The sequence below is a fragment of the Excalfactoria chinensis genome, chromosome 5, assembly GCF_039878825.1.
Source record: "Excalfactoria chinensis isolate bCotChi1 chromosome 5, bCotChi1.hap2, whole genome shotgun sequence".
Classification (NCBI taxonomy): Eukaryota; Metazoa; Chordata; class Aves; order Galliformes; family Phasianidae; genus Excalfactoria; species Excalfactoria chinensis.
The window spans coordinates 39464600-39485002 of NC_092829.1; the positions used below are offsets into that span (position 1 = coordinate 39464600).

Below are 20403 nucleotides of genomic sequence, written 5' to 3' on the forward strand. Positions count from 1 at the left end.
TTCTTGTTAAGAATTAAAACGTAATCAGTTTTACTTGGATTCAGAAAACAAACAGTGTTTCCTATCAGCTGCATCTGCAATTGGGTGTGTTTAGTGTATTGACTTTCTAAAACAAGAAAAAAGTATTCTGTGTTTGTGGGATATGCTATCAAAAATCAGTGAGAGTACAAGTGAGGCATCTTGCTGTCCCAGCTACAGGTCCACAATACTGCGCTCACACTGCGGGTGTAAATTCAGCATCTACATGAGGTACAGTGACTTGTCAGCATTTAATATGGACCAACATACACTGATATAGAACAAAAGTAAATACATAACTTATACTAAGTATCCATGAACAAAAAATAAAATTCTATTTCCTATGTTATATTTACACAATTTAAAAAAAAAAAAAAAAATCTAAAATGAGATGGTAAATTCATCAAAAACTTTGTTTTGAGCTCCGATTAATAAAGTAAAAAGTTGTTTTTTTATCCTTATGATTGTCCTTCCTTCTACTGACATTTTAGAGCCAATGTCGGCTAATAAATAGAATAAAATGCTCATATGCACAATTCAAATTCAAATATGTTCCTCCCACTTCCCCAGCCAATAAATGCAATTTTTTACCAGCTGGCGATTCCTGAACAGCCAGTCATTTTCAAGAATGTGGCTTTAACACAGAGAGCATCAGCACTGAGGCAGGGCTGGAGCTAAAACAAAGTGTTCATACATACATGTATTTTGCATAAATAAATGAAATAACAAGACATAAAAATGACTCAAATCCGGCAACTGTGAGGCAGGCCCACACGAGTCGAAACAGATGACTTTTGTTCATGTAGTTTTCGTACAACAGTTTCACATTAGTCAGAAGTGATAAAAAATACCATTTATATCCAGTGCTTATAACACTTACGAAACAACATCTGTGAGTGTGTGTTTTTTTGAACTACAAGCAAAATCAAGTTTCAGTCCTAAAGAACAGTCCTTTGTTCTCCACAAGCCTGCAGAATATTATTTTGGCATGGTCATAAAATTTAAAAAAAAATAACCAACTAATCTAAATGTTTGCCTTTGTGCAAAAAAAAAATAAAAAATAATAATAATAATTACATAAAACACAATACTAGCAATACAGCATTCTACCAATGCAACAAAACCAGAAAAAAAAACAGAGTGAGAGAGAAAAAGTGACATGGGAGGAGGGAGAGATACTCCTAACATAAGAATTATGTAAGACATTAATAAATAGTCATTTCTTTTAGGAAATAATGGTACCCTCCCCCCTCCAATCTGAGCTGAATGTATTAAAAACAGTTCCAATTACCAAGCAATTGTGAGAACAGAAAACACTTTCTATCAGTACCTCAGCCAGCTTGAAGAGGGCGCTCACCAGCTAACGACACAGCACTTGCCTTTAAAGTCTTGGCTAGACCGGTTTATTGCTTATTAGACATGGACTCAGAACACATTTAAGTAAATATTAAAAGTATAGCATTTTGTTCCAAATTACAAAACGGTCAGAGCAGTCTGACCATTGTGTTTCTATGCCATTATCTTTATAAATTGTCCTGTAAATTGAACAGTCTTCTTTGTTTTGGGGGTTGTTCTTGCACATTTAAATGCAATCCCTACAGTGACAACAATGGCTCTCTCTGCTCTAAGAGGTATTACTGGGGCTCTAAGGAAAATGGCAGCTCCAGGTACAGCATCTTATCATTGCATCTCACACAAATTTCTGCACGATAGTGCTACAGCACAACGATGACCAGCATTAATACTACAGTCCTTTCACTGTCCAGGGTCTAAGCAAAGCCCATACAGCTCCACAGACTTTGGGAAGAGCTGCCCAAAGATCATTCATACTTCTCAGCCTGAGTCTGAATTTATCACCGATGCACTGAACATATCCAATTTAAAGTAAAAGCTGAGGGACTAGAGGAGCTTCAGCACAGGTATTCACCAGGCCCAATGGATCTGCATTGTATATTGAGATATATTCATGAATGGGAGTGGAACACGAAAGAGAGAAAAAAATGGCAATTTCTTTTTTCTTTTCCTTCTCTGAACATTAACAAACTCTTACTCTTTGAATATACCTTTCTTGTGTATTTGCTAGACTTTTGTGTATTTGCTAGACTTTTCTGTAGCAATTGCATTGTTTCCAGTAATAATACAAATAAAAACTTTGGGTACATCTTGCCACCAAAGAACCCAAAGAACTCTACAAACACGCATGAAGATCTAGTTCGCATTCCCACATGAATAATATTCAGTAAATATTTTTGATGCATCACTTTCTCAGCTTTGCAAGCCAGTTATTTTTGTGGCCTTCCTTCCTCCACTAGGAGTCTCACATATAAATCATTGCACAAAAACTCAAGATAGAAAACAGTTCATTCAGGTGACAACAGGAACGTGATGCATGGAGCCATGATTCACTGCAGGATTCTACAAGCCCTAAAAATTCATCATGGTAGATTCTATATGGATTTTAAATTTCACATCTGCCTTGTTTGTCCAGCTAAGAATAGAGGTTTACAACTATAAACACAAATTTTTAGAGTATTTGTACTGTATGTACATATAAATATACTCACTTTATTTTGTGTTACAAATAACAGAGTGTTTCCAAGCACTCCTTGAACACACAATGTTATCGAAACAACTGAATTTCTCATTCATAAATGTTACGTTCATTTTAGTAGCTGGTGCACTTCTATTTTCACATACCTGTGTAATTTGAGGGAGAAGAAAGAAAGAGCTCTTAAAAATATCAGTGAGGAATTGTAAGTGCAATGCCACCAACAGTACTTTTAAAAATAAATATTAAGTATTTGGACCCTTGACATTCTGGAATGAATAAATTATTTAAGAGAAAATGTGTTAAGACTGAATGCAAGGGTTAAAAGCAAAAGGGTAAAGAATGTAGTCAAAGGTGGCCTCACACTGCTAAGACAGGCCCTTCCATAGCTGGTGATCGCTCTTTTGTGCTTACTTAAAACTTCACACTAATGGCATCAAGAGGCAAAAGCAATTGGGCACATGCACTATGGCAACCAGGTTTACTACTTAAGAATATCCTGTCTCCAGATTCCTGAGTACTTCACCATTTTCTGGAAAAAAAGTTAGGTTTTTATATATACTTTTTTTTTTTTTTTTTAAGATGCCGAAGGATTGTCTAAGACTTTACAGTGTCTCCTTTAAGACTTTTTTAAATGTTAAGATTCAAAAGTTAAGAAAAGTTTGGCACATCAGAAGTTCAGCTATACATATGGAAAAAAATGGAATTCAGAGACGATATTTTAAAAATGAGCTATAATGCACAGCTGTGCACACTTGCGGACTTGTTCTGGTTCACAATATGAAATCTGCAGTTTTTGTTTTCTAAAATAATCCAGAATAAAAACACATTCACAACCTGTAGGCTGGCACAGCATACCTGAGTGAGAATGTATAACCCCCATCTAAAACAGTAACTTAAGCCTTTATCAGCATCCAAAAGGAAAAAGACAAAAGGTAAGACTTGTAAGACAGCTATTGATTCATATAAGTTTTCAAGTCCTGATGTCTGATATTTAATATATGTCTTCATCTAAATTTAAAAAAACAAAAACAACAAAAAAACCCAAGTTCATGAAAAATTAGGGAAACAATCTGTCTCACACGTTAAGAAACATTTAAGACCATTCTGCTGATGTAACTGTAGGAGCCACACATGCATGCAGGCTCTCTAAGAACATTTTGTTCAAAAAAAAAAAATAAATCAGAAAAAAAGAGTCTGAGTACTTTAATTCTGTGAACACTCCTCAGTTGGCACTGACTGCCTCATGGGCTTCATTTTCACTACTATAGTCTGATTTGGGATCATCCTCATAGTCCTCGTACATTTCGATTTCATCCTCTCCATTTATCATTTCGTTTCCAGCAAGGCTTCCGCTGTCCGTCTTCATCCCATAAGTGCTCTGAATGACGGGGATGCTGGGCTCAGGGCTGGCAGAGGTGCTTGAGCAATCCGATGTCATCTGAGGTGATGGTGTGGTAGTTGCCATGGTAATAGCACCAGGATAGACAACCCCCGTTCCCGTGGTGATTGGAATTTGAGGCTGTTGTCTAGAAGGAAAAGCAAGATGGGAACGTGATTACCTCTGTTTGGAGGAGGGAAGCCCTTCAGCAAGGCCAAATCAAAGCAGGTGATTTCCCGTGAGCGCTGCATGCATTCCTCTGAGGTTCTCAGCCTGGTCCTCATGGTATTTATTCACCTTATTTCCTGCCCTCATGTGCAAGTAAATTATTTAGCAACTACCAGAACATGGTTATTTCATGTGTCTTGGGTGTTTGTCCAAGCCATACTGTAATGTAGCACTTGGAGAGAGATCTTCAAAATGCTTTAGGCACCAATGTGATGCCTAACTACCACAGTAGACTTCTGGTGTCCAAAATTATCCTCTGAACTCCTGAATGGAATTTCTGTTTTGTGATTGTGAATGGTGGAACTTCAAGACTACATATAGTATCTCAAATGGCATACAGCTGACAAGGTAACATTGTCTGTGTTTAAGGGTGTAATTTACTATTTAAATACTAGATTTACACTTAAATCAATTGGAAATACTTTGGATATTTTCTTTCTGGATTTTGATTTGTAGTTAAAACCAGTCATCAGAATGCCATTTGCTCTTCAGGTTTTAATGTGCAAGACTGAGTTGCTGAAGATGGACAGTCTGTAGAAACAAAAACCTCCTCATATGTGATTTACTTTCACAGTGCAAACACATGGGGAGACTTAATTAAGAGTGCACTGCCTCTACTTCTGGAATATTTTGCTTTCTGATGTAGAACTTTGTACCACGTAATATACTTTGTTTTTGTTTGTGACAATATTAAGCATACTGGAGCAAAACCACACTAACTAGAATAGGCTAATATCACTGACAGTCAAGCAATTAAATGCAAGTTTGATTACAGTATGTACATAACACAGCTTTTTCAGAAGACACGACGTCTCTTATAACAATGTACACATATTCAATTGCTTTCCTTACTAAGGCCAGGATGCCGAACTCCTTCTTTGGTCAAGCCTTAATTGGCTATGAATTAAAGTTACTTTTTACATATGGATTGAATAATTACAGACTTACTTCCTATATTAAAAGACACTTCCAAATATTCTTATGTTAATTTTGGACCATTAACTTTAGTAAAAACAAGAGAAAAAGAGGGGACTGAACTTGTCTGGAGGAAAATGAATCTACATCATACCTCAAATGTAACAAATTTCAGTACCAGAAATACCTGAGTGCACTAGAAATTGATGTTTTACTATTGACTGGTTATTTGACATACGTGTCTATTTTTACACTGTATTTTAGTGTATTCCCAATATTCTTTACAGCAATATTGACAAGCATTTTATATCTCTGTACTTCACAATTTTAGCAAGAGAAACAGCATCAGATGCATTTGAATAGTCTCTTGAATCTGTAACTTTGCTATTCCATACCAACATTCTAAAGGAGATAAAAAAGTGCTTTGCATAAACCATTCTTTCATAAATTCTTGATTACTGTCTAAACCAATACACATACAATGTACAGCTTATTTACAAGATGTCCCTTAAATAATGGATTTTTGTCATTCATTGACCAGACTCCAGGTTTGATAAAGATCACTGGACAGTTACTGGTAAACCAATGTACTTCAAATTTAGTCACCAGTAGAGAGAGTCAAATCATGAACATTCTAAGAGAATATTCAAGTAGCGTTACGTACTACATTAACTGCTGGTACTACTAGCCTGACTCTTAAAGCCTCTGCACAGCTTGAGAAATTCAAACATCTGTTGTATGAGTATGGTACACCTGGCTAGCAGTGAGCAAAAACATCACAGTAATTCATTTGACACAGTCATTATACTCCTGTTTGCAAATGATGATTTGCAGATGATTTACAAACAGCTAGGGATTTTTCACTAAATTTTCACTTTTTAAATGGTCTGATAAATGTTCTGTGAAAACAATTTTCAGCCAATGCATTTGCTTGGAAGTGATTTGCTGCAAACATCTTTCAATACTTTATCCATAAAACTGAACACCTACTTCACTTGAGAACATTTTGGTTTCAAGACTGCATGTTGTTAGGCATATAAATTATTACTTTTAAAAACCTACAGGTACCTCCTTCACAAATTTTTAGACACAGAAATTCTTTGCATCAGTGACTGTTTCCACAAAGCAAAGGAAAGTCACCCATGGTCACAGAAAATTTCTACATATTTGTTGCCAAGCCATACACACTTAATTCTCTCCAATCTGTCTTTCTAACAACAGCTAGTGTTAACATTTTTCTGGTATTTCTTACAATAAATACATTTGTAAAACAAACAAAGAAAATCCTTATGTGTTCATCAAAGAATATCACAATGTTAATGCCAAAAGCTGTTTCAAGAGTTATTTTTTTTTTTTTTACAACGCGTATAATAAGTGTTGTAGAATATACTGAAGAAATGACTGAGTACAAGCTGCTCTTGTGTTAAAGATGATACTAAGGATCAGAAACTTAGATTTCCTACTCCACCATAAAAATTTCTTTTAATATAACAAACTGTCCTTTTACAAGTAGCGAGAAAAACAAACAAACAAAAAAAACCCAACAACAACAAAAAAAAAAAAACCCAACTTGTTTAGGCTATGATGTATCTTGATACTGTGGTTATTATGTTAGGCCCTAAAGGACAAACTAAGTTAAGAAACTCATCTATTCTTTCAAACATTTAACAAGTGAGCAAAACTATTTTGCATATCCACATTTCAATGGGACAGGGTACATTTTTTCTATTTCAAATTATAAAGTGAGCAGATCATAAAGTATAAAGGGAGTACAATGAAGCTGAATTTACAGACCTGCCTTTTAATTGAGATTAGGGTAAATGTACAACAAACAATAGAGTGAATCAAAGTGGTGAAGAACTTGATTGGTGTTAACAGGAAAGTTAAATGCTAATGAATTTGTCATTCATCAATACAACTCTTCTTAACATGTTAAACAGAATTCGAATGCGGTATGCATGCCTCCTGCAGGGTAAGAACTATGAGCTTGAAATTACCTGTTATCTCACCATGGAGTTGTAAACATTTGTTAACTATGCCACTTAAATTGGAACTACCTCAGACTTCAATCCACTTGATAGTGAAAATTTGCAAGCACTTAAACATGAGCACCGACACAGTTCCCTTAACTAGGCACATAATTCTCCAAACTGAGAGCTACAGTTACAATTCAGCTCAACTGCATATCCTTACAGTGTCCACCTATGGATGCTTTCTGTCTGGCTGAGATTTCCAGAACTCAACAATAGCCTTCTTATCTTTGAATAGGAACTTTGAGTAATGGTGATGCATGGCTTCACACTCTGGCTTCAAACCACCCCTGTATCCACCATCTCCTCTTTGCCAAGTAAATCTACAGATGACCAATTACCACAGGTCTCCTGCCTCTCTGCTCTGCCAGTATCGCTAACATGTCCATCCAGACTGGGACTGAAGATTTGGACCAAAATAGTTAGGTTAATATATGAGAGCAGGTAACTTAAAAACTCTCAGATCAATTGACCTGCTTAAAAGCTTGCGGCATTAATATTCGCGGGATTTTCCTGGAGAACATTCCACTTTTGACTTCTGCAAAACTAGCTAAACATTTAAATTGGCAAATTACCATTGTTTTCTGATCCCTTCCCAACCATTTTTCTGACAGCTCTTTAAATGACTGAAGCAAAATCAAGTGCACTAACAAAAATGCTTATGTGCTGCACCCCCTTGAAACTCTCACTCCCATAAGGAATGAAAAAACAGTAAATCTCACAAAAGTACCCATTGTGTACTTACTTTAAGTTCAAGCTACAGGAATATAATATTACAGCTCAATTCAAAACCGTAGTTTAGCAACATTCAGACTACATGTGTCTACATTTGTTATAAACACTATAAAGGCTTTATTCTAAACATCTTACACTGGCAAAACAAAAGAAAATTTACAGCTTATATCATTTTGCAGAGAAATGTGTATATCATATACATATATTTAGAGTGACTAAGACTAAAAGTGACTGAGGGTTGTTTTTTGTAAGGCAAGGCAACAAAAGACAGACTCAAAATGTCTGAATTTATGGCTTATATATGATCTACTTGTTTGTTTACATTTATTTATGCATTACAAAATTTAGTACTGAAGTTAAATTGCAAATCACTTGACGTCTGTTAAGGGATTAACTTCTACTGAAGTTATCATTCACAATGTCCCATTAATAGTTATTTTGAAGACATAGCTGTCTTCAGATTGAACACCCATTAGATTAAAAGCAGCAAATTTTTAATATATAGTATGCATTAACTAGGAATTATTTCATTTTATTGTCTTCCTTATTTGGAGTAAAATTCATTTGCACAGGAATGCAATACAATACCTATGCACATGTTCAATTCCACTCTGCTACTTAAAATATTTGACAGTACCTACATTTTTTTTTGTTCTGGACTATCTCCAAAGTATGCATTTCCTGCCCAATTTGTTCCAAGAAATCTTCACTCTCACTCAATTCTCTGGAAGCTTTTCTTAAAAAAATCCAAACAGAACCTGACTAATCATTTGTTTATTTCTCTATTTTACTTTAAAACCTTACCTTTGTATACTGAAAATCACTAAACAATTTTTCTGCATCTTACAAATATTTATCAAAGAATGCAGCTCGCTGAAGTCAGCAGCATGAGCTTTTTGCATCTTTAAAACTTTAAGCAGCATAAAACTCTTACCATGTTTGTGTGTATGGGGGGTGTTTTAATTGTGCACATCAGATTATTCAATGTTAGCAAATGATTAACTTGGGAATGGAAATTAGCACTTCCTCAGTTGCTACTGCAATATATCTACATGTGGTATAAGAGAATTCTGAACACAAATATGAAATAATATAATTTTTATTACTAGCTATGGACTTCTCTAGCTACCTGTTTGATGGTCTGTCTTTCTCTTTGCCTCTATCTGATTTATCTTTTTATTCTGTGGTGATAAGTTTTTGCCATTTTAACAAACCTATTCCAAACTTAATTGGTATGTTCTTTGTATTTTATTTATTTATTTTTTTTTTTAAGAGAAAATAGAAGCTTGCAGGACTCCAAGCAATACGAAGCAACACAATTCAGCACTTCATTAGTCTTTTTTCTTTTCTTTGTCTTTTTTTTCCCCCCTGTTGTATGTTGCAAAATTTACTATAGAGTATACTAAATACTAAAAATTTACATTTGTCTCCTGTCTCATTCTGTTGAAGAGCCTGCATCTCAGTTCCCGTGTGTACAGTTCTGAAGGAAGGTTTACGCTCCACCAAAACAGTGGAAAAATGAGGGCGGTTAGGAAAACTGTTCCAAGTGATGTTTAATGTGACATTTAAAAGAAAATACAAAGAAGAGTAAGTTTAAGAAGTTGATGGGCTCAGTTACTGTGTTTCACTTAATTATAATCTACTTCAGATGAAATGTTAACTTTTATTATTCAGTAATCTACTCTTCTGAAATAAATCATGCCATATAAATTTTGTCTCCATTCAAGAAGCTTGGTCTCTTCCAATATTTCTTTTTTCATTAGAGTAAAAATGAATTTGAGGCATCAGTCACAAAAAAACATGAAAAGCATGAAATAATTTTTAGAAATCACAGCTTGTTTCCTAAGTATCAGAATTTATACTCACATTGAACTGCAACCTTGTTCACATTTCATCTTTAGCAAATGCAAACACCTTTTAAGATTACTTACTGTTTCCAGTATAGTCCTTTGCATCACTTTATAAGTACAAAAATGTAATTTACTGTTACTTTAAATCATCTTTGATGTCAGTTGAGCAGTGTAAATTGGAATAGGAATAAGAATTAATACTTTCAAGAAAATGATGACATTCCCATGCTTTTTGTGATCACAACGTTTGATAGATAAGAAAGATATTAAATTTTGGTTGCATTTTGAATGGATTTTTTTTTTTTTTTTGTCACATTATCACTCTTTATACATTTATACCCTTTATACATGTATACTTTTATACATTTCTTAAAGCTGTCCTCCATATTCACCTACATGTTCAGCTATCGCTTCTGATGCATGAAACACTGTTACTTAATTCTGTTTTGAATTTGCAAACAATCGGCAAATTGTCCACAATGCTTGTTTTGTATTTCTTCTATAGATATGATTTGGTCTGTCAAACTGCTTTGGACAACAGCTGAAGTTTCATTCCCTTTGTCTGAATATAATTTGTGATGTGCTGTATGTATTCATATTTCTGTTTAGGTTCCAGAGAACAATTTTGATGGAAGCCTATTAGTAAACAATTTCCCTTAGAGTGAAGAATAAAAAACAATGTTAAAATTGTAGACTGGAAGGTTATTTCTTCAATCAGTAAATAGAAGTGGTTTTGATATGTTGAAAGAGCCCACATTGTTGCAGGCTGTACCACAGAATAATTGACTGCAACAGGAGTTCTGCATCCCAAGCCAAAAATGAGGGCACATAATCGACGTCAAGGTCAATTATCTGGTACTAAAGTACCCAACAAAAGGAGACTATTGTGATTAGAGAAATAAGCAGAACATTGTGAATTTGGAAGGGCTGGCAGTGGAGAAAGCATTTAGACTCTCTGTAAACCACCAGAAACATTGTTGGAGCACTGAGCATCACAGATCAATTCATTAAAAAAAAAAGTACAGGAGAGAGAAATCAGTTATGCTGCAGTTGTTACACTGCACTAATGCTGTCTTATGTCTGTCAGTCTTTCATAGTTCTGCCTTCTGTCCTAAAGAACAGAGATAATACTGCAAAAAAGCCACACACAATGTTCTTAAAATTGTGAAAGGATCTTTCTGTACCATTTATTCCAAATTGGAAGTCCATCCAATCTGTCTATGTGGTACTTGAAAGACTCATCCTAAACCATGTATTTTTTGAAAAAGATTATTTATCACAGTCCTATATGTAAGAAAAATCCTCATACCCTCGTGTAATGATACCTTTCCTTTACATCTGTTCCTAATCTAACAACAATTATTCCTGTACCTTTCATTGTTTTCCACTTTTCCCAACTCCTTATTCTACACCAGAATAATTTTTTGTGTTTCCCTCATTGTTCTTGTCTTATTTTAGGAAATTGTCTTGGAGTTGTTAGATTAACTCTGAGTTTATTAGCACATTAGCAGCTCACAGGAGACATGAGTCAAACCTGTCAGGATAACAGGATACAATTCCTTTTGAAGAATTCCACTGTCAGTTTTATCATCAGAATTTATTGGTAAGCTAAAGTTCCATTTTCTGAGATGTGTTTTTAATATGATTTTATAGATTCAGATCCTTACCTTCTCAATGCCATTAATAAGTGGCTTAAACAGATAAGTAAAATTGTTTTCAAAGAGAATGCTCATTGCAATGCATTGAAAACAATTACAATAGTACTCACCCTACAGTAAAAAACTGCCTCATCTCCTGTCTTCGAGACCTCATCAGTTGTTTGTATTCACCAATACGCAATTTCTTTCCATCAACAATGCAGGTACGCTTTGGTCGAGGTTTGTATTTGTAATTAGGATACTTTTCTAGGTGGATTTTACTTAGCCGTGCCTGCTCTTCATAATAAGGTTGTTTTTCTTGATTTGACATAGACTTCCAGCGAGATCCTATTAACAAAACCATCAGTGAGTGCTGAGGTAAAGCAAGTGTAGTTTCACACATATGCATTTCAATTCGTCTTTTTACTATAATAAATACATTTTAAATAAGTTAATTAATAAGCTGATTTGAATCTACATTAGCCAGCACTTGTATTTTAAGAGATATCCTAAAAGAGCCTTGACTTTCAAATATTGCTGCAAACCTAACATATAGAAATCTCTGCTAAAGAGAAGCACTTAAAATCAAAATTTACTTCTCAAAATCTTATCCTCATGCTACAGAAAAGACTTTTTAACTATTGTTCAATGATGTGAGCATTAATCTATGAATAAATATATACATGTGCACTAGCATGCACAGTACTACAGCTCAGTGAGATCTACAAGCATACTTGTATGACTTAAAACATTGCCTGGGGATACTTGGTTTGATAGTTTGATGGAGATGTGAGCTATACCCTCCTGCTAACATATGAAAATATGAAAACCTTCCAGATTCAAGAATATTATCAAGAAATCCCCTGCTTTCAGTATTACATTTACTAGTCTTTTGATATAATCTTCCAACCGCATGTAATAAGTGGAAAGGACTACTTTCAGAAAGTTACACTTAATTTTCTTAAGAAACATGATTTTTTTTTTTTAAGAAAAAAGAAAAATGGAAAGCTTATTTGTAATTCTCTATCCCACTTCAAGTACTGTAAACTTTCACTGAAAGCTGCACCAATAAAACATAAAAAGTATAATACAGTGTTCACAGGAAGAGGAAAAAGAATTCAGATCTTTTGTATTGTTTATAAGAAGCTATCTAAACATGTGAAAAGGGAAGGTGTTTTGGTTTTTTTATGGGATAAAAAAGGCAGAAAGTAGCTTTTATGTGCGTCTTTTAGATGGATATAATGATTACAGCTGTGTTAAATGTGGGTGGAAGCTATTCTTCTACCAAGATTTTTCATACATCAACAAATGGAAAAGTTGTATAAATATTATCCATAGCCAGCCATACTCTGTCAGTTCTAATATTTCATGTTTTTTTCTTATTGTCCTGGAAAAGTTGCATAGATACAGACATACACTTATATGTGGCAGAGAAAATAATGACAGGTTAATTCCATGGTTAACAAACACTCAATTGCTGGCACTTCTGAAATATTTATGCCGAAAGTTTACATTTTAATGAATACAGTTACTATACTCCTAATAGTTTTTTCACAGAATGCACACAAATAATATAGATTCCCCACAGCTGCCAGCACTGAAACAGTGCAGGTTTTATACAAAACTGAAAGGCTATTCATATGACTAACTAATATGGTAGACAAAAATATGAGAACTACGAAGTAAGATTTTGAAAGTTTTATAACAAAGTAACATTTATTTCTATATTTGCCTCTGTAACAAACTTGGGTAAGAATGTATTTGAACTCAAAGTTTACAATAAAATGATTACAGATGAAATTTGATTTTTACTTTTATTTATTATGAGTTACATTTAGGATCTGTCTTCAACTTCAAAGACTCAAAGTAAATACAGGTTTTCATGTTTCACCACTCATTCTCACGTATGTTTCTAATTCTCTAGAGAGGTCTCAAAAAGTAAATCAAAATTTCTCAAAAATGAGACAATTTACTTGCACAGTGCCAAAACAATCCATGGTGTATTCCCCAATTGTTCCAATCTATACAAATAAAATATTAACAACAGCATATTTTGATTAAGCAATATTTTAGTCATATGATGCAAGTGCTACCTAAGCTTTTTGAACACGCTAATATTTTGCATTTGAGCAGGGATACATCTACATGTCCTTTAAACTGTACCAGGTTTCTTGGTATTGCACTGCCTGACATTAACCTTCCAGTAGTTACTCAAGGAAGTACCATTTTGCAGCCAGGAGATCTGTATTCAAGTGATTTCTAATGGAATCTTGCAATTCGACTTTTTATCGGGATAGATTCCAACATATTTCACAAAACATTCTTCACAAATATTGCCAAATTAAAAGCACACTATCAGTCCTCTGTTAAAAATAAATAGAATTTAGGGACAGTGTTAAAAGGGAAAAAGAAATAAAGGAAAACAAGGCATGATTTTTGATTTCTGTCACTTTCAGTAATTCCAAATTTAGTGAACACCTCCCTGACAACGTATGTCCTAAAATCAGAGAATTTGCATATCCAAGAAGGAGTTACTAGCCTGCTTCACTAATAGATCATTTTGCAGCTCCAAAAAAAGTTAATGTCTGTCAATTGTCAATGCTGTCGCACAGCATTCTGAGTTTTCCTTAAATTTGATTCACACACAGTCCCAAGTTGTTCATTGCCTGGCACTTACCTAGGATTTTGCTAATGTTGGAGTTGTGCATGTCAGGGAAAGCTTGGAGAATTTTTCGACGCTCATCTTTTGCCCAAACCATGAAAGCATTCATTGGTCGTTTGATGTGCGGTTCACTACTGGCTCGACCCCGCGAATCCCGGTAGACTCGAGCTTCAGCCACAGTGGCACCTCCTGTTGGCCAACAATAATACTGCTGTAGTTTAGCTGCAGAGCCATTCATTGCTTTACTTCCTGTAATGTCAGGGCAGGAAGAAACAAGATGGATGCAAAACATTATTATGTGGATTACGCAAGTGCTTTCAGTACTGTTTATTTTAGCCCCATTCTCTTTCACTGCTGTCAGATCTATGAAAGAGAGAGGCAGAGAAAGGGTGTCTAGTGATTTCACTAGTAACCGCTCAGAATCACCCATTAACACCTGAATGAGAAAACAAATTACACTATTATTTCTCCAGTTATGAGGTTTGAAAAAGTTTCAGTTTGGGATCTTAACATAGCATACATGTTCTGAATGCTCAACAGAACTCACAGAAAAGTCACACCTGAGAATCCAAACTGATGCAGACCTGTTCACACAAGTCACTTATAATGACTGCTGCTTGAGCAGAGGGGCACGTCACACATTTCATAAAATAAATTATGTAGTACACTGAGATGCAAGCTACTAGTTGTGTAAGCCTGATTACATTTGGAGCTGAATCTCTTAAAAATCACAACTGCTTCAGTTGAATTTCAATGTGCTATGGAACATTCAATCACATATGTAAGAAAACTCTTCACCTTTAATAGGTACACCACACATAGCATGACAAAACTTCAGAAACTGGTGACAAGCACTCCAGCTTCTCCATGTGCAGGGCTTTACTGTACCCCAGTGTTCTGTAGCTACCCACCCACAGTTCAGCTTGTGCATGCAAACTGAGTTGGGTTTTTTGAGTGCAGCCAGTCCTACTGCTTAGCCACAAGAAGCAAAGCATCATAAGAAATTCAGAGTTCAAAGGATGGAGTGGGAGCTGTAGAACTGGTTAATACAGAAGAAAGAGCAAACAGCCTGGATACGGCCTGATTTTTCCAGAAAAAAATTTTGCATCATGATAATAACATGTTTACAGTACTAGACATTCACTACAATGGAAAGGCAAAAAGACCTTTCCTTCAATAAGAAAGTGACATACATACTCTTATGCCACACCAAACTGGTCAATAATTTAATTCCTTGAAAGCCAAGGTAATTAATAACAAATTAGCACAGTAATAAGTCTTTTTTTTTTCTTTTTTTTTTCTTTTTCTTTTTTTTTTTTTTTCCTGCTGTGGACTTTTACAGCCTGAGACATTTATTTCATATTTGAATATATATATAAAATTATAAAATAAAATTATTTCTTTACACTAAGTAGTGATCTACTAATTTCAGTGACTGCCTCAAAAGATTTTAACTGTACAAAAATGAATTTACTATAAAAACACTATATCTCAGATAGACTATTTAAAACTTTCTGTATAGGAAATCCACTTACAAGAGAAAAGTCTTAAAATACAGGATGCATGACTAATACACTACCTTTTTTCCACCATGTCCACAGTACATTAATTTAATTTAAAATGCACTGACCATACAGGATAAATTCATTTTGCTTTACATGGTGTTGACAGCCATGTTTATTGTGCAGTGAAATGTAGTGTCATTTCAAGCTGACTGTATCCATCAACACAGGGCAATATGCTGACTACTGGGCCAGATGAAGACATACATTACTCTGAAAGCAAAACACTCATTCATATACAGCAGTGTCTTCTCCTGAGGATCACCACGGTAATTTATGATGCCTCCAGTGCCATTACTTTACAACTGACACCAATTTGGCAATTTGTATACTAACATGCGTGCACATGAAAGAAAGCAAGTTTGTGGCAAATGGCAGATGCAAAACTATTTTAATACTACTCTAAGGTAAGTACCATGCAAGATGTGCTCAGTGTTTAGAGGAGGCTACAAATGCAGTTTTTTACTGCAGAAAGAAACAGTAGTTTTGTCGAGTGACAGAAGATCTGGATATACCTGTAGGGCCATTTCAGGGGTGTGTACTGTTTACAAGGCTTTGTTCATTTTTGTCAGAAGGCTTGCAATGTGCATGTCAAAGATAAAATCTTTTAAGAGAGTCTGCGTATTGTGAAACTATGATAAGTTATAAACATATAAGTCAACACTGAAACATTTACTGAGATAAATAACTGCATAATTTGAGGAAGATTCTATCACATACTGGTCATTCCATCAAAAAAAAAACTGTAATATTTTTAAATAGTATGTGGGCAATTAAGAAGTTGGCAATAAATTTTAAAAACATTTTTTAATTAAAAATTCATTTATTATTCAGCTTTTCTACTCATAACAAAAAAGACAAATTTGAACCTGTAGGATGATTTTCTATCTTTGACTTTTTTAAGGGCTGTTATTCATATTGGCCAAGGAATTTGTCATTAGCCCTTTCTAAAAAAGTTTTAGCATATCCTAAAAATGGAGGCGCAGAGCATTTTTCCTAGTAGTTTACAGGCTGATTTTTTAATCTGGATATAACTTAGGTAGGGAAAAAACAACAACAACAACAAAACACATAAACAAAGTATTTTAAGAGAAAGGTTATGTTAGAAAACAATTCTTACTTAAAGTAATAAATTACAATCATCCCAAGAAGGCCAAGAAGCTCTGGCTGCATCTGCATTAAACAAGTCCGTACTTGAAGGAGTTGAAAAAGCAGCCAAGAAGTTGATGTTCTCTGTACTTGATCTCTAGAGGAATATTTGCAAGTTGACCCATAGGCTGTCACAAAAGCATCTGCAAAATGAATTTCTGCAAATATCTGAAGTAGTATAATCTCTGTGTTTTTCTAAGTATCTCAAAGCTACAGAGTTACATTCAGCTTGAAAAGCATTATAAGAAAATACTTTTGTTAGCATGCAGTTCCATGTGGGGAGCCAGAAATTCTCAGTATCTTCTAAAGTTAGAAATGAGGCACTAATGACATAAAAAGTACATATGCTGAGTGAGCTCTTTCAAGTTGAAACACATAAGAACAAGTTTTCAAACTGCATGGTTGTTCTTAGGTACTTCATCCTGTCATTCAGGTATTTAAACAGCATCATGTCCTATATAAACAATTTAAACAGGCAGTACAAAGTATGGATTTTTTTTCTTTCTGTGGTAGTTATAATGCTGACAGAGATGCCTGAAATTTCTGAAAAAAAATGATGTAAATGACTGCAAAGTTGTATGTGTTTCATACCTGATCTTTTTGAAAATGTTTTCTGAGACAGATAATAAATAATAATCCCAAAACACTAGATAAAATAAAGAACATAGCACTAATGAAGGGTGAGATGAGAGCACAACACTGGTAATTGTCTTTCTATGGCAACTAATGTTCTACCTGATAGTTCTACAGTTCATACTGCAACTGTGGAAGGAGAGTTTAGATTTCAGAATGAAGAGTTTGGTCAGGATTCAAAATTATTGCAAAAGCAGTACAGTTTGGCTGCCCTAATGGCTTAGTTGGCAAAGAAATCTACACTTTGGCCTAAAGGCTTGAGCTATCCTCAAAGTGACAATTTTGGCTTCCAAGGGTGCGGACTGCCCTGCTTCCTTGCTCCCTTGCATTTATTCAACTTGTCGTGACTTAGATGATTTAAAGATAAAGTCAGATTAGACGACAATGATCATTTTTTGTGGGTATATGGCAATCAACTCCACTCTGGGAGCTGGATTCCAGACTAGCATCTGGGGACAGCATTGGGCCAAAGAACAGCACAGAATGAATCAAAAAAATGCTACAGATTCATTAAAGTAATTTCGAACAATATTTCTCTTCCAAAAGAGATTGGCTGTTCTCTAATGCATACGCAAGCACTCAAGGCTTTTGAAAGGGAAAGGAATCTGCCCATCGACAAGAAAAAGATAAACATTTTCCATGAATGAAATGCTAAGAAAAACATAGTAACAATTCATACATTATTTATTTATTAATTCCTGCATTTATCTTAGTTTCTCACCTTGTAAAATAACAAGAATTTTAGGACGGGCACCATTCCCTGAAATGTTGGCCACATAAGAGTTTATCCTTGTGTATTTAATGGGGTGGGATTTTACTCTCCATTTTATCTGTCACTTACCAAAACAAAACCTCAGATCCAGCCTCTACTTCTCACCAAAGCACAAATCACGATCACAGTGACAGAGAGGAGCAAAAGAGATTGAGAAATAAAGATGAAAGATTGAGAAAAGATGCGACAGCAAAAAGAAGGAGGGTTTCACCAGTCCCTCTGTTATTCTTTAATTACTCTTCACACTCTGGCCATTGATTCACATTTGAAATAGCACATTTCCTTTGAATCCCCTCATATAATGAATATTTGGCTACTCTATAGAATATATGGCATACCATCTTCCATAAAAATATATATATCCACATAGGATATACAAAAATGAAGACAATCTTCCTAGGTTCCTAATGTGAAAATGATTGGTTAGCAATAGAGCTAACCAACCAATCATATGTTATTCACTAAGCTGAGATGATATTTTTGTCTGCTTTAGAAAGAACTGATCATGATCAGATGGGCAGAGAATGGCTTGAGAGCAGCTCTGAGAAGCATTTAGGGGTGTTGAATGATGCAAGGTCCAATATGAGCCAGTAATGTGCACTTACATCCCATAAGGCCAATAATATCCTGGGTTGCCTCAAGAGAAGTGGGACCAGCAGGTCAAGGGTGGTGATTCTGCCCCTCTACTCTGCTTTTGTGAGACTGAACCTGAAGTACTGCATCCAGTTCTGGGGCTCCCAGCACGAGACATGGAATGTTGAAGCAGGTCCAGAGAACGGCCATGAAGTTGATCAGAGGGCTGGTGCACCTTCCCCGCAAGGACAGGCTGATAGAGTTGAGGCTCCGAGGAGACCTACAGTGGTCTACTAGTACCTGAAGGGGGCCTACAGGAAAGCTGGGGAGGGACTTTTGATAAGGTAGGTAGCAACAAGATGATGGGACATGGTTTTAAACTGGAAAAGGGTAGATTTAGACTGGATATCAGAAATAAATTCTTTACTGTGAGGGTGGTGATACACTGGAACAGTTTGCCCAACAAGGTTGTTAATGACCCCTCCCTGGAAGCATTCAAATCCAGGATGAATGGGGCTGTGAGCAACCTGATCTAGAGAGAGGCGTCCCTGCCTATAGGAGGGAGGTTGGAACTAGATGGAAGGGTCCCTTCCAACTAAAGCATTGTATGATTCCATGATTCTGTCTTCAAAAAAATTGGTTCTGTCTGGTAATAAAACTAGCACTGCTAGTAGCTTGCATGTCAGAAACTAAAACCTAACAAACATGCAGTTAAGAGCCACTCTTTTGCTACTAGAGATGAATTACTCATAAACATGGAAATGCAATAAGAGCAGGAAGTATGAAAACCTAGCTTGGCAGAGCTCTTAGGAAGTGGACAGACAAATGCATCCTTTCTGAAAGCTACAGCAATATTTCAAATCAAATTGAAAAATGAAAAGAATGACACACACACACATCAAAACCTTTGGGAAAATCTAGAATACAAGATTAATAACATATCTATTTTTTGAGCTGTTAGGCTCAAAGCTTTTTCCAAGTTAGACAAATTACTATTTCACTTTTAGCTAAGGCTTGCAACAGAGTTAAAGTATCTTTTACATTTGTTTTGTCCCTTGCCTGCTTCTAACCTTTTTGTTTACATCCTCACCCGTATTCATAAGTCTTTCTGATTCTGTATTAACAGAAACAGAGGTAAAATAAATGTGTATCTCATGAACTACTGTCATTACTGGCATGTCTTGTCATCACTGTGCAAGACTAACACCCATGTGGGAACATGACCAGCTGCCCAACAGGGATGCCTGTAGACACACAGACAAATATTCTGCAGGGAAGTCTCTGTTCATCAGGCTGTTTTCATTCCAAATACTAAACAAATATTATTCAGCTGAGATTTGAGGGCCCAAAATGTCTTATAAACTGCATGTCAGTGAATAAGGAGGGGATGAAAACTGAGAAATACATGAGTGATTCATGAAATAGTGCAATATTTAAAGGGGTTCTAAAGTTTTTAACCTGTAAAGTTTCTGAAATATGCTAAGTGAATACTAATAGTTGAGAATATAATGTAGCAGAGGTTAGCTACATTCATGTAACACTCAGTTATGATAAGGCTTCTATTTTTCCTGTTAAGAGACTCCATTCTCTTTAAAACATCAACAAGAAGAACCAAGAGGGAATTCCCTAAGGTCAGCTCTGAGGAAACATAAACCTCTAATTCAATAACTCTGCTACTGCACTGAAAAAGGCCTTATTATTGCAACATCC

General features: G+C 35.3%; 1 protein-coding gene across 10 annotated transcripts in view; it reads right to left on the reverse strand.

The window, feature by feature from the left end:
* Positions 1-250: 250 nt before the first annotated feature.
* The window catches only part of SOX6 (SRY-box transcription factor 6), a 393141-nt gene continuing 372988 nt past the window's right edge, over positions 251-20403 (reverse strand). For 9 of the 10 annotated variants that reach the window (XM_072337682.1, XM_072337688.1, XM_072337687.1 and 6 more), the window contains 3 exons: positions 14020-14253; positions 11474-11690; positions 251-4095 (listed from right to left, as the gene is read on the reverse strand). In XM_072337682.1, coding sequence (XP_072193783.1) covers positions 3792-4095; positions 11474-11690; positions 14020-14253 — 755 coding nt within the window. In that variant the 3' untranslated portion in view covers positions 251-3791. The remainder of the gene's footprint in view (positions 4096-11473; positions 11691-14019; positions 14254-20403) is intronic. The other variant, XM_072337691.1, reaches the window with a different exon arrangement.